At 40.0% G+C, this 15,558-nt stretch overlaps 1 protein-coding gene across 1 annotated transcript in view; it reads left to right on the top strand.

Annotated features, from left to right (window-relative positions):
* Positions 1–15,558, top strand: part of adam12 (ADAM metallopeptidase domain 12) — a 70,341-nt gene that overhangs the window by 22,283 nt on the left and 32,500 nt on the right. Inside the window, exons 4-9 of the mRNA XM_034552421.1 lie at positions 9,031–9,109; positions 11,289–11,365; positions 12,010–12,199; positions 13,191–13,256; positions 14,001–14,072; positions 14,786–14,955. Coding sequence (XP_034408312.1) covers positions 9,031–9,109; positions 11,289–11,365; positions 12,010–12,199; positions 13,191–13,256; positions 14,001–14,072; positions 14,786–14,955 — 654 coding nt within the window. The remainder of the gene's footprint in view (positions 1–9,030; positions 9,110–11,288; positions 11,366–12,009; positions 12,200–13,190; positions 13,257–14,000; positions 14,073–14,785; positions 14,956–15,558) is intronic.

Raw genomic sequence — 15,558 nt, 5'->3', positions numbered from 1 at the left:
TGTTTATCTGATATGCCAGCAATATCGCTCAACATGCTATCACCCCCTCCAGGTGATATAAAATACAGATTAGAGGGATTATTGAGATTGCTGCTGATACTGTTGCTCCTGAGCTCAAGCCACTTGTCTGCAACATATTCAATTGGCATTATCATGTATGTTCCAGATTCATTCAGATTATAGTATATGTCTCTCTAAAGTCACATGTGGTGCGACTTAACGTAATAAACACATATCGCCATGCATGTAAAACATACTGTATGCAAAGCAGCCTCTGGCTGAACTCGGATAGGTCGCATAATGTATGTTTCAGCACAATGTGACAAAGAGCTTAATCAGTGACTTACATTCATCAATTGAGAAGGTCAGGTGTGTTGAGATACACACACAAACACACACACACACCACATACGGTGTCTCTATTCACACACACACACACACACCACATACGGTGTCTCTATTCACACACACACACACACACACACACACACACACACCACATACGGTGTCTCTATTCACACATACACATGAGAGGAAGTGTGTTCACAATAAATCCAGATGTGCCTTGAAAAACAAGGCAGAGAGGAAGTGCATCATGACATCACTGATGGAGGGGAAGTTTTGTATGTGCTAGGTCTGCATTGAACTTGACAACAACGTGGCAGCAGCAGCACAATTAATCAACAGAAGCCGGTGTTTTTTTTTCTTTCCCCCCCCCACCCCGATGGAAATAGAGAGACATACTGTTGCTCAATTTGTTCAGAATCGGCAAAGAAGTAATATTCCCAATTCACGTGTGTGAATGCACCACCAGGGCCAGTACGAATCAGAATCCAGTAAACTGATTGATGTCAACAACAAACAGTTGAATCCCGGTGTTCATCGTTGACTTTATATCTTTCTTAGTTTTCTTTTATTTGATCGCCTCACTGCTGGTGTGTCTTGTCTTAATTTGGTGAATGTAAAGTTTGATCTTATCACCAGTAAAGATGACAGCCAGACCTTTGAAAAATAAGAGCCAAGTTGGAAGTATCCTTCAAGGTTACTTCACATCTTCGAGATATAGTGTGCAGCACATGTACTCTTTAAGGTCAGTGACCATTTTTTTGTAATCCTGTTATAGAGGCCACCAGCTTTATGACTTATGTATCCTGGGGTCAGCGGGTAAATGAATGCGGTGCAGTATTGGATATTGCCTTAAAGCTAGAAACCCAAAAGCAGGGCTCTGATTATCTTAAAAGCACTTTGTTGTTTTACCAGCCTGAGCCCGTCCAATAATTGACATCTCTCGCTCAATACCCAGCAGTCATGACGACTCCCATTACACTGCATCAGTATCAGTGACAGATTGCTCACCCTGATCCCTATGGTACAATGATACATCAGTGCCAAGTAAAAGTTTCCATCCCGCCATGTTTGCAAGGTAATGGAGTGAAGAATGAAAGATTGCATGCTATTATCTTATTGGAGAATCAGCGCAGCATCCATGAAAGTGTAAAGAGTGGGTTTAATGACGTGAGACATTTGTTAAGAGGAGGGGAAGAGATGGCTCGTGCGTTCTGGGACCGGAGAGCTGATGTTCTGGGATGTGTGCAGTCGGGGGAGCAACGGTATGTTTTCTTAAAGCAGTTGTCTTGTGCTGTGACAGCTTGCACTTTAAACTTGTGTGTGTGTGTGTGTGTGTGTGTGTGTGTGTGTGTGTGTGTGTGTGTGTGTGTGTGTGTGTGTGTGTGTGTGTGTGTGTGTGTGTGTGTGTGTGTTGTGTCAACTTTTAGGATTTCAAAAAAAAGGATGGCATGGGTTTGGAGGGATGGAGATGATTCATATTGATATGCACCGGTTATTTCTTCTTCTTTTTTTGCTGGAAGAGAGAAATGAAAGAGTAAGACAAAATATTTAAGACAAGGGAAGAAAAATGAAAGACAAAAAACATCTTTAATATGTTTCTTTCTGCTTAGCTCTTAATTGCACATTTCCCCCGGAGACAAACAAGTATGGCTGAACAATGAGGCTGCCCAGGGGAGCCACCATAGATTAATTGGACAGATAGGAACCCTCTGACATTAACATTTATGCATTTGTTTACTATTTTTCAATGAATAATAATAGGCCACCTCCCTTGAAGATCCCTAGTCACTCATTAGTTCCGGTGTGTAGCTTGTTATGGATGGGAATATTGAAGCAGCAAAAGAAAAGAAAAAAACGTTAATCTCAGTATCGGGCAAGCATACAAAAACTCTTTCAAGAGGTTGTTGAGAATATGTCTTTCTCTCGAACTTTTAATGAAGATTTGATGCCATTCCACACACTTGTTATTCATATCTCAGCTTCACCGTGCAGGTGAACATTACTGGAGGTAAAATGGACATTTGTATTCTGTTTGGCAAGCATGCAATTAAGCCTCCCTGGCAGTCTTTCAGAGCCTTTTTGAAAAAGCTTCCTTGGTATCTCTTTTTGTAATAGCACAGTAACTGTAGATGATTCTGAAATGTATTTTTTCTGGTAAGTAGTGGTGTAATATTGGGAACTACAATTACATATTGTATTGTGTTGATATCAATATTTTATTTCACGATAAACCCAGTCTCCCCCTAAGAAAAATATATATTACAATTAAAATGAAAATGCTTAAATTAAAATATAGGAGTCCAACATTTAAAAAAAAAAAAAAAATGGTTTAATAGTGTTTGCTTGTCACTCCCTTCAACACAATTGTTGCCAGTAAAAAGAGGTGGTTGTTTCAGCAATTACAGTGTACCATCTCTTTTAGGAGTTATCAGTTGAACCTCTCAAAGTGAATGTATATTTATATATAAAATACATTAAATCCTCTCGCAAAGAAGAGGTTGGGGTTGGATTTGGACTCTTCTTTTAGTAATTAGTGTTTTAATGATAGTCAGTGCAAGATCTCCTGAGATGAACTGCTTGCATCGTTACTACAGGAGATTGATTAAGCATGTGTTCAGCGCTATCGAGAGCATATTTTTTTTCACATCTCACCACATAAAGAGTTTATGTATCACTGCATCTTAATGGTGATGTCGCCTTCCGGCATGTTGAGTTTGTACCGTCGCCATCTAGGTGCCCAGAAATATTCTGTGTTTCTTTGTTAGGATGCTAAAGAATTCATACTCTCTTTTAGCCACATTTGGCATCCATAAGAGTCTATGTTTAGCTGTGAAAAGCCTGGAGAATTAATTACCACCAACTGCCTCGGTGCTTGCTGCTAGTTTTGCACGAGACAGGACAGGTTGAGCCCGCATTAGAGCAGCGGAGAGAATTGAGACGATTGGCCTGGATTCATGTGCGTGGTTCGCTCTTACTGTACTGATGAGAGCATTTTCCCTCCCACTGATTTGCCAAACTATTCCCTTTAAAGGGCTCACTGGTAATATGACATCATGCTCTTTGTACAGTTACGAGGAAAAATGTGTTTAGTGCGGGAATCATTTTATGGTGTTAAATATTCCAAACGGGAAGGCCAACGGCTATGAAACAGTTCATTCTCTAACGGCTCTGCTGTACGTCACTGCTGTTGGTGGTTGCCATTTAGTTACCAACTAATTAATAACATGAATGTAGCCTCTGTACAATTTGCAATGTTTCACCTCCACCAGGCGTGTGCTTTCGTGAGACGTATGAAAAGGTGTGTAATCCTTGTTTTGCACCTTGCAATTTTACCCACATTCGGTTATCAATTCTTAAGACCTAATTATGACTCTATGGTAGTAAAAGAGCAACGGGTGGTAAAAGGAAGCATATCTGGAAAGCATAAAAGATAAGGTTGCCATCGCCGTGCTATAAAAGAAAATAAACCCTTTTGAGATTTAAAAAAGATATGAGAGAAGGAAAATATATCTGACAATTGATCAACAATCCCACGCTATGGACATACATTTTTATCTTAAGGCATTCATTTTATACGGTCATACAGCTACCGCTCACTATGTGCTGTAAAGTGATCGGGAGAGTGGTACGATCCAATATGGGTACCTGCAGTACATCAGTGTATGTACTCCTGCTGTTGGAGGGATGCTGTCTATTTCCTAACAGCCACTGATCAGAATCCACCGATCAGAAGCCTCCGATTCCCCAAGGAGAAAAGGTACATGTCCTCATGTTACTTTCTGTCAACACTCATACATCATCTTCCATGAGTCCTATCGTCCTCACAGATAACGGGGTCAAGCTGTCATAACGGAGATTATATGGTCAGTGATGTAGCTTAAATGGGAAAATGTCATTTGAATATGTTATCAAGCCTTTTTCTTTGTTTTCCCATAAATGCCTTTGATTTTGTGTAAAAAGGAACCTGCCCCCCCCCCCCCCCCCATTCCCAACGGGATCACTATACCACGATTCCTTAGTGCAGAGGGCCTTGTTTCTACCACTGCAGTTTGTTTTACTGATGTGATGACTTCACTCGCCTTGGGCTCAACTTCACACACACACAGCTGCTGAGTCTGAGGTGAAGGACACAAAGAAAAAAAGTAGTTAGATTCGGATTTTGAACTGAATATTAAACTGAAGTGGACTTCAGCTGTAGCGCTCATCACTGTGGCTTGTAAGATGTGGACCATTGAGTTTCAGCTATGAACTCTACTTGATAGAAATGACTGTTGTGTTTCTTTCTCTGTGATCGGTATCGTGTCTTGGTAACCCACGTCCTCTGGTCCTTCGTGAACTCTCAGCAGAAGAGTTTAAAAGGGAGTGAACTGCTCTCTCTGGGATTTCTCACAAAGCAGAGAGGGATCTCCACTCATTTAGGCGCTATCTTTGCTTTGATAGGTCAATATTTAAATAGGCTTGGCAGGTCAGCCTGTTTGTTTGATATCGGTCTGCTGCCTGCAGGAGCGTTTATATTGGACATGCTCTTTGTCTGCTCTCTCATGAATGTGACTTTGTCGTGGAGGGACTCAGAAACTCGGCCAGATGGTCTCGCCAATTCCACTTTGGTCCAGACTGAAGAATTCACTCAAGTATAATATGCATAGCTATGATTCTGTTTTATACAGATATTCATGGGTCCCAGTGGATGTATACTAATGGCGTTGGTGGACCACTGGCATTATTTGCATTCACACTCCACCAGCTGATGACCAGCTTCACCAGTATGAATATCTCCACATCTGCTTCATGGATTGTCACAAAATGTGGTGCAGACATTCATTGTTACATCTGCTTCCACTTTATTTGTGTTTTTAAGTATGAAATGGCTCTAAAACAGTTGTATGGATTGCATGGAATTATGTACACACATTCTTGTTACCCAAAGGATGACTTGCAATAACGTTTATGTTAATATTGTGCCATCATTAGGTCAATTTATTTTTTATTTTGCCAATACTTAAGCAAACACAAAACTAATGACATTCTTATTAGCCTCAACTGTGATTTGAACTGATTTGGCAGATTGTTTGAAGGCGTTAGAATGTATACCTGCTAAACATTAACATCATCACATTGTCACAGACGTCATACAATACACTTCACTGGGAAAACCTAGATAAAGGACTCAAAAATACTGGGAAGCCTGTTCCCAAATAGATAATAAAGTTAGCCATAAAATTGACATCTGCAAAAAAAAAAAAAAAAAAAAAAGATTCCTTTTTATGACTTACTGTATTTCCACAAGCCACAGTCATGAGGTTGTTACCAAGAGGAGCACAGATGTACTTGAATTATCTTTGGCAGCCCGAGAAGTCGAGTGAATGAAGGCACTCCTCTAATTCTGGAGTTTAGGGGATTTTGGTGTTTTGCTCCCTCCCCCCCCCACCCCATCTCCTTCTCTCTCCGGTTTTCTCTGGCTTTGCTGTCTTTGAACACTCCAGTGCACCCGCTATAGCCAAGCCTAAGCTGATAGGACATTGAGCTGTATGTAAATCAATTTGGAACGCCAGCCGTATGTGGAAATAGAATTAAACTTGTCAACCACGCCTCTTTAGTTCCTCCTCTTTCTTTATCTCGCTTCTGTAGTAGTGTGCTCTTTTTCAAGTCGGGCATACAGTACCATAAGTAGCAGCTATAGGAAGGCTTTGGGTTAGGCTCGTGGGGGTGAAGGGATTAAAAGAAATCACTGAAGTTAGCAGCCTTCAAAGGGAGCAGAGAGACTGCAAGAGGAGCCACATTTCTCTCAAATGTTTTTTGTGCTCAAGGGGCTTTGTGTAATGGTGAATTATTACACGAGCCATGGAGTCACATATATGTAAATGAGACTTGGCGCTTTACGTTGGCACAGAACATTGTACTCTTTGAAAGAAAAGGATGATATTAGGAAAGGTTAGGTTTGATTCAGTTCTTTTTAAATAAAACTCAACCAAGCACATGTTTGGTTCAGGACCAACAACGGACCGTCTGTGTGGTCGCTGCATTGTGATATTCATATCATCTGAGAGATTAATGTAAATAGCAAATCATACCCCCAATTGTGTTCAAACAACACAAGTGTGGACAACAAGGCTCGAAAGAAACATTTCCAAAGCTATTTATCTGGCTTTAGGAATTAATCAATAACTAATACCCTGAAATAAATTCCAGAGAAATCCAATAAATTCTGAAGAGCAGTTTGTAAGATGCTAAAATAAAAGAAATGATTACATTTTAAGACACATAACAGTGTTTTCCTTCTCCCAGAGGCTCTATTAAAGAGCCCCTCATCCATCATAATTAACCTGGGCAACTATTAGTGGATCTTTAATTAGATGTTGGACTGTGTCTAATGAATCGCAATACACACGTCGGAGCATTGATTCCATGGTTATTGACTCAAGCTATTATGGGAGATTTATACATTTTTGAAAAGAAAGATTTCAAGTTAGAAAAGTATATATACATATCTATATAGATATCTATATAGATATATATTGGGACTGTAATGTTTTTGTTGAAAGGAGGGCAAATTCAATATGCTCTAATACAGGATGTGTTTGCAATAAAGATGATATTTGTGTCATTAAAGCAGTAATTCCCAGCAAAAGCTCTCACATGCTGTACTTTAATATATATATCTACTGTATATATATAGATCTATATATATATATATATATATTCATCAGACCAATTCTTCTATGCCATTCTCCATCTGAATTGCATTTAATTAGCTGCATGTTCCTCTTGACAAACATAGGGATGGAAGTGGGTAGTTGTTGCTCAGAAAGGTATAATCACATGAAAGTATTCTGGTATTCAGAGAGAAACACCGCCCTCGCTTTCCTCCTCTATTGGGGTTTAATGGTTAAACATGACCGACACGTCTTAGGTGGAGATGACATTCTCTATCGGCTCTCAATGAAAATGTCAAATCTTGTTTAGAATACACTCGGGAGAAATTAAAACCAAGGCCCGTTTTTTTAAAAGGAAGTTGCAGTCAGTCCAACAGCTCAGATGTATTTCTCTATAGCGGGACAGTAAAAAAGGTAAAGAGGGAAATAGTAGTGCTGGAAAGAAATATGAACCGAGGGTGTTTGGGTCATTTGCAGCTGTGTAAGATACACAACCCCCACACCACAGAGCTGTGGTTACTTTATTATTACCCGTAGGTAGACTTGGTAAAGGTAACCAGCGATGGCAAAGGAAACTCTTCTCAAACACACAGTAAATACTCATGGCCTCATAAACGGTGTGTTCTTGCCAAGGAGTTGATTACATGCAGATTCCATCATGTAAATCCTGCAGCTTTAATACAGTGTGCGTCGTAGTACCAGAGTCCATCTAAGCTTACTCTCCCAAACATGCCCTCAAAGTACAGCACGTGAGCTTTTTCTGGGGAATTACAATTCGATTGACACAAATCCCATCTTTACTGCAAACGCATCCTGTATTAGAGCATGTTGAATCTGCCCTCCTTTCAACAAAAACATCACAGTTGTGCGCTATTATGATTTTTTAAACACTGCTTTTGCAAGTTAAGTATAAAGAATACATTCAAAAAAATAAAAAATACATATTTGGGGATTTTTCATTTAGCACACGCTACCCTTTGATGTGTCATCTATTTTGAATGAGACATAGCGGGCTCTTTAAAGTGATTACTGGCCACCAGCTTATCAGATTGGTTTAAGAACTTGCTAATGGCTTGATAAGTCACATTAAAGCGATAATAAGTATGTAATGTAGACCGCAGAGGATTCATCCTTATTTAAACAGGTCATCAAAAATTAACTTTGAATGTAGAGATAAGATATTAAATGGTCCTGAAGTATGTAAAATGTACATTATTGGCTTAATATACTCTCATCTAATTCTGGCTCTTGATCCATGCAAGCTGTGTGGGATGTCGGAGCACTGTGGGATATAATTGATTTCCACTGTGATTTGGACAAAGACGTCTTTCCAGTTTCTAAATCATCTCCATCTCCTCATCTGTCTTCATACATCTTGTGTTTTCTGCAGCTAAATGATAGGCGATTTGGGATATTGTTCTGAAACGCTTTAAAGAAATTAATATATGTTGTGCATTTTTACTCGCTGTTAACGTCTCACCTGCTAGCACTCCCTCTCTCTTTCTTCTACATACACACACAGTCATGCAACTTGAGATCATTCTGCCTGATGTCAGTGCGATTATGCAGCTGCAAAAAAAAAAATGGGTGTTCCTGCTGCTCCTTTGCCAATGCTCGGGGTGGGGCTCACTGCGTCCATCTGCTTCATGGCCCTTGGAGGACAACCATCACACACACGGACACACAGTTTATAATATGTCCACACACACACACACACACTCATGTACACCGAAAACCCACATGCGCGACATAATTACCTCAGCAGGGATGCTGGGGGATTCAAGGACACGTACAAATCACCTTGTAAAATTCGCAGAAAACCAAGTCTCTGCTGGCCTCCGAATGCTAAGCATTTCATCCACTTTATCCCCCAAAATCCTTCCAAGTCACACTGAATCTACATTAATAAGTCAACTAAGGGGCGACTTTTGTTAGTCGTCTTAAAACACAGACTTTGTTCACTTCGGATTCCCTGTGTTGAAGAAGGGTGTTTGACGTGTTTTTTTTTTCTCTCTCTCTCTCTTCTTAGGGGTCTTTTTGCAAGCCATTACACTGAGACACATTACCGGGAGGATGGAAGTGCAGTCACCGGTGCTCACAACTTCACGGTACGGTGACACTTCGGTGCTTTTGACATTTATGGTTGAGTTGACGTGCAGTGGTGCTCCGCTGTCACGCTGTAAGAACTGACCCTTTTAAAAGTGTTCACAAAGGGATGTATTTGTAGAGAATCAGTATTATTGATCATAATCTATGCTGAATCTAATGTCGGATTGAAAATAGATAGTTTTGTTTTGATGGTTCCATCGTCACCCGTGTGTATTTGACAGCCTCTGGCTGTTGCTGCGCAGGACATCTATCCTGTGGCCTACTTCATGATAAGCTGTGTTTTATGCTGGCTGGTTTTCAGCCAACATTGCCATCAGGATTTTTTTTATGGAATCCCCTTTTAGCAGCTGATCTATTCCTGAGTACTTTTGACTTCCTGTTCCATGTGTATGCTAGCTGTGTGGAGAGAAGATTGATGTTTATTTTGAGTTTTGAGTACTTATCAAAGCTACTCACTGTGTCAGTTGACCTGCGATTTCTTTGTTTCGACTTACTTAACAGTCTCTTTTGATCTTTTGCGGTTTAATTCAATCACGGTTTTATTGAACGGTGGTGAGGACAGTTTAACGCTTACAACGTGGAGGAGAAATGTTTGGTAACTCGGCAACGGCTGACAGGTCTATTTCCCAAACAGGGTTTTCCAGTTATACAAACAGGGTTTTCCCATTCTCTCTCACATTTAATCTTGAGCACATGGATGTCACAGGTATTGCATCAGGCTGTCAAATAGACATACTGTATTGTCTTAGATAAGCTGTATGCATATGCAAAATGTCCGTACTTGCTGTCACTGAACTGCAATCATCCATGTGTTAATCAGGGTGCTGTGGAAGGATGTGTAGCAGGTAAACATACTGTGCCAATTTATGAATTATCTGATAACACAGAAGAATCAAAATATAATTACATTGCTGCATCCGAGTCAGCACCTATAAAAATTAACCGGAACAAGAACTGTTCATTATTATTCCCACCTTAAGGCACTTAAGAGGAAATATAACCAGAGAACTGGATTATAAGGGGTTAACGGAGAAGTTTTCCATCTCCGTTTTGCTTTTTTGTAGCTTCAGGAAATCTTAGAAATGTGTTTATAACGACACATTTCCCCTTTGAATGCATGTAGCTACGTTAAAAGTCACTGACACATTGAGGATAACTGAAGAAGACAATCACTCTCTCTGCCAGATTTCTTGTATGAAAGGTGAACTAATCTAGGTCAAGCATCGCCTAAGCACAGAGTCTTTGTAGCTGCTCTATTTTTGTCCTAAATGTAATGAATCTCAATTCCATCACCACCTGGCTCAGTAACTCGGTCTGTACTGCACGAGAAATCTTACCCCAAAGAATTATAATATTTGAGATGAGAGATGGTGAGCGTAGTGACTCATGACAGTTGATTTCAGAGGACTGGAGTGCTTCTGGACAGGAAATGGAGGTGTGTAATCGCTCTTAACGAGAGTCACTTCCTCTGCTCTCCTTGTGCGCGGACAACAGTGTTTTCATTGTCTAAGGAGCCTTAAATGTCCCCTCTTCCTTCTACTAGACCACTCTGGTGGAATAATGAATGGAAAACAATTACCACTTTACTATCACCTCCCATCTGTGTCAGTTCTCCTGCTTCCATTAAATGTAGTACATATTTAATTATATTATCAAGTGGTTGAAGCTTTCTTTTTATAAAATATTTTCATCTACAGTATGTTTTTTAAAAGGGGCATATTATGAAAAACATCACTTTTTCATTGCTTGTCACATTCATTTGAGTACCTGGGCCGTCTACCAATCCACAAAACAAACAATCTGTGGTTCTGCTTGGATCAGAAAACATGTAATTCAACAAGCCATTCAGATGTGGCTCCCCATTAGAATATACCACCCATCCACCCATGGCTTCAGAACTACAGTTGCAAATTGCAAGTGCATCATATTTTTCTACTGAGCCAATCAGAGCAGACTGGGCTTTTCCAAGAGAGGGGGTTAAAGTGACAGGTGCTAAAATATAGTGTTTCAGACAGAGCATGAATACAGGTATATTTAGACAGACCGTTTGAGAAAAATTAAGTGTTTTTGACCATTAAAGCATGTAAAGATGTTCTGTTGATAACCCAAAATTACAAAGTATGAACGTGAACATGAACAAGATATTTCCCTTTTAAATAAACAATGTACCTCTTTTAGAATAACTGCTACTACCACGGGGAAGTGCAGGCGCATCCAGGCTCTGATGTCACCCTCAGCACCTGCACCGGCCTTCGGTAAGAAACATAACCATCATTTTGTATTCAAGCAGCATCTCAGCACTGCCCTTTTAGATGCTATTTGCCACTGCAATGTTTATATTTACTTAAGTCACTCTGTACAGCAGCCCATTGCTCTTAAGCCCCTTAAGCCCGCTGTCAGTAAGTTGGTGTGTGACTCGTAGGAATAGGAGAAAATGTCACACCTCATTGTCTTTGTCCACAGAGGCATACAGTTAATATCGTTTTGGCAGTAATTGGCTTCTTGCTGTTGCTAATGACCAACCACAATGTCATCTCCTGCCTAATTAGACAGCAAGGAAAAGAAAGTGTTAAGATTGCCACTTTATCGGTGCGATAGCTAACTAACAATTTAGGAATATTAATGATCTGGAAAAGGAGATTTTATTCTTTCAATGACAAAGTACACATAAAGAAGGCTGATGTGTTATAATACTGAACAGGGTTTTGGCCCTGTTGTCAAAATAATAAAAATACAATTTTTTTTTATAGTTTGGCTTCAGTAAAAGTAAGGGGAAAAAAAGTGCTACCTCAATTCTAACATATTCCATTAGCGTGAGACAGTCAAATTGTGGGTTTGGGTTGATTGGTTATGTTTTGAGGCTTTGTTTTCAGACTTGCTCTGCTGTCTGTCTCTGCAGAGGCTTCATTGCGCTTGAAAACAAGACATTTATCATTGAGCCGGTATCTGGACATGACAACGGTGCCCACTTCATCTACCGAGTGGAAGAACTCACACTGACCCCGGGAGCCTGCGGCCACGGCTTCAACATGTCCTCTGTTGCCCCTGAAAACCACATCAAAAGCCCCTTTCAATCATTCCACACAAGGGTGAGATTAGTATTATGTTTTCTTTGGTTTTGCAAATGTTGTATTAGAGCCTTTGGATATCTCAGTCCAAATCGATATAGTCATCCACTTGAGCAGATTTGTTCGCTTTATTTAATTGTCAAAGGTTCTTGAAGAGTAAGACTAGCATTCACTTGATGAAAGATAAATGGGAGTTTGACCAAAGATCAGCAAACTGGCAAGCGGACCAGTTTGGATAAGTTCCCAGTGGGTGTTGCCATGGGATTGACACATTTTATCTCCTCTTAAAGCCCAAAATTGAGGGACCATGCAGGTTTGGCCAAGGCTTTGCATGGAGCAGGTGCAGCATCCATCTGCCACTATTCCCAAGCATTAAAAACTCCATTTGAGTCAGGAAGTGAAACCTACCAACACACAGTACTTAATGACCCCTGAGTAATATCTGGACGTTGTAATTTTAGAAGAGCATCAGTTCTGTCTAAGCAGACGGGTTATTTGTGCAAAAAGATCAATGAATATGGCTGTATGACCCGGCATGCTTTGTGTAATGTCCTGGTTTTTCAATGCTCTACAAGATAAACATGCTGGTGGCTTTGAAGTAGCTTTTTGGGAAACTTGCCTATTTATTCACTTTCTTGCCAAGAGTTAAATTAGACGAATACCTTTCATATCTGTATGTTAAATATGAATCTACAGCTGACAGTCAGTTGGATGTTTCTAAAAGTCACACAATTGTCCGACCAGCACATCTAAAGCTCAACAATTAACATGTTAAATCTTGTTGTTGCTTTTTTTAATCAGTACAAGTGTAAAAAGTTGTGGTTTATCTTAGATATTAATGTAAGCCCACATGAAGCAATAGTACATCAATTGAGTTACTGTGCTTTTTTTCCCAGTGCTTGAAATAGTACCCAAATAATAAGGAGCAAGAAGTGGACAAAAGTCCTTTGTTTTTAAACAAATCTCAAAATATTTCTAACATGCGGCATTTCTGTTTTTTTTTTCTTTTCAGCATAAAAGGCATGCTGAGAAGACAACCAAGTATGTTGAGCTGATCATTGTTGCAGACAACAGAGAGGTAATGCAACATTCCCCAAATAGAGTGTTTAAACAACAGAACACTGCTCACTGAATGCACAGCAACCCTTCATGTTCTAAGCAGAATAAAATCTGGGTACGCCGTAGTAACTGTAGAGCAGCTCCCACTAGGGCTGCGGAATTAGGTCAGTGTGCAGCAAGCAGTGTGGTCTTGTGGCAGAGGCTCCGTTTTGACAGGAAGTGCTGAACGATTCCCCAGCCGACCAGACAGGAAACCAGGAAAAAAGCAGCGAGGATACAGAAGAGTCTCCCATAAGCACTGTCAAGCTCATTGTGGGGTTTCCTCTTGGCGGACCTCTGCTAATGCCCAGAACCTAAATGGAAAGCAAGGAAATAAAGGATAGGGTGTCTAGTATGTTGGTCGGCTCAGATTTGAAGTCCAGGACCAACGCAGGTGGATTTTACAGCATGGTAGAAATAGTAAGTCTGAGTTTGCTGCAGTTTGGATCAAAAGCTTTGCAGGCTGTCTGATCTGCCAATATACGTCCTCCCTGCGGCCTTGCCATTTGTCTCTCTAACACTCGATTTTTCTAGATCCAGATGGTCACAGCTTGACAAGCTGCTTGACACTCAGTTAAAACATATTGCCTTTGTGAGAGTCCTGTGTTCTTTCATGCTTGTTAGTTCTGAAAATGACTGTAACTACGGTGTCATTAATGTCCTCAACAGCACAACTATAGCTGGGTGTAAATGCTCCCATTTGATTAAATCGTTGTTTTTCCAGTTTCAGAAACAGGGCAGGGACGTGGAGAAGGTGAAACAGAGATTGGCAGAGATAGCCAATTACGTGGACAAGGTAAAGCAACCTATCCCTTTGCACAGAAGGGATAAATCACTCTTTTTTTTTTAAAAATATAAATATTACTGGCAGCAGAGATTAATTGGATGACTGTGTGATATATTAATATCCTACTAAAACAGCTGCTTTCAGTCTGTCCAGAACCTCGTCTAGCTGTGGATTTATAGCGAGCAGATACAGCGAGCAGATGGATTTACTTAAGTGAGCATAGATAGAGACATAAAAAAGACGTGCACTGATGGTGTGAAAAACATTCAAAGAGACGCTCTCATTAATGCACTCTTAATAAGGACATGGATGTATAATAAGAACTGGATACCAGGCCTCAAGATGGTACCTATTCAATATAATTGCTCAAATGTTTCTTGGCCCCACAAGCGAGTTCCCGCTCAGCCCATAGACTTCAATTTGTGATGACGCTACCTATTTTCAAATAACTTCTTTAGGCTCAAGGAAAGTTTTATAGATATAAGACCTCTATGGATCAAAAATTAATAATAGGAAGAGTCAAAATTGACCTTGTTTGCATTTGGAGGGAAATGCTTTTTGGGCTGCAGGGTTATTTTTTATTGCAATACTGTGAGAGGCCAGAGAATTGGAAAAAAGGCTTTGCTGTACATCCATGACTGTATATATATATATATATATATATATATAACTTATATATAACTTAGCCTTTCTATCCACACTGACTCCCTCCTTATCAACAGTTCTACAGGGCCCTGAACATCCGGGTGGCTCTGGTGGGTCTGGAGGTGTGGAGTGACTCTGATAAATGTCCCATCACCCAGGATCCCTTCTCCACCCTGCACGAGTTCCTAGATTGGAGGAAAGTCAAACTGCTGCCCCAGAAACCTCACGACAATGCTCAATTAATAAGGTGGATATTGAGCCCAGAAATGTTATTGGTACAACCGACAACCGACCCTTAAAGGGCCATGAGCTACTCTATCATTTATAATTCACATTAGTGGTGACCATTTCCCAGAAGATACAATTCAGTTCACTCTGATTTCCTGCCCTGTCAGCCATTGCCTCCAATTAATTTCACCGTTTTTTGCAGGTTGATTTTCGTAGCATATTGGAATTAACTAGACTAAATGTTACCTGGAGGTTTATTTATTGTTTATTTAGATCCCCAGTAGCTGTCATCTTTGCAACAACTACACTTCCTGGGGTCCATATTAGAATTCACAGTCCGATCAACACATGTTTGCACTATAAATCAACACCCTTACACAATTCTATATCAAACCAAACATTTGACAATCATCATCATAATACATTCACTCAAAGATCTTATCTTGTTTATATATATTGCTGTTATCGAGCTTCCCACTTGTGTCAAATATTGCTCTGTACGTTAACTTTCCATGCATTGGTCTTTGGTTGAGATAATAATATGTTGTTTTTAAATTATTGTATTTCCAAACATCTGAACCTGGTCGAAAATTAGTGTCAACTTTATTGGAAAAACCAGGTT

Source organism: Cyclopterus lumpus, chromosome 15 (assembly GCF_009769545.1).
Source record: "Cyclopterus lumpus isolate fCycLum1 chromosome 15, fCycLum1.pri, whole genome shotgun sequence".
Taxonomy (NCBI): Eukaryota; Metazoa; Chordata; class Actinopteri; order Perciformes; family Cyclopteridae; genus Cyclopterus; species Cyclopterus lumpus.
The sequence above is the reverse complement of the archived record's forward strand: the minus strand, read 5'-3'. Positions and strand labels throughout refer to the sequence as shown.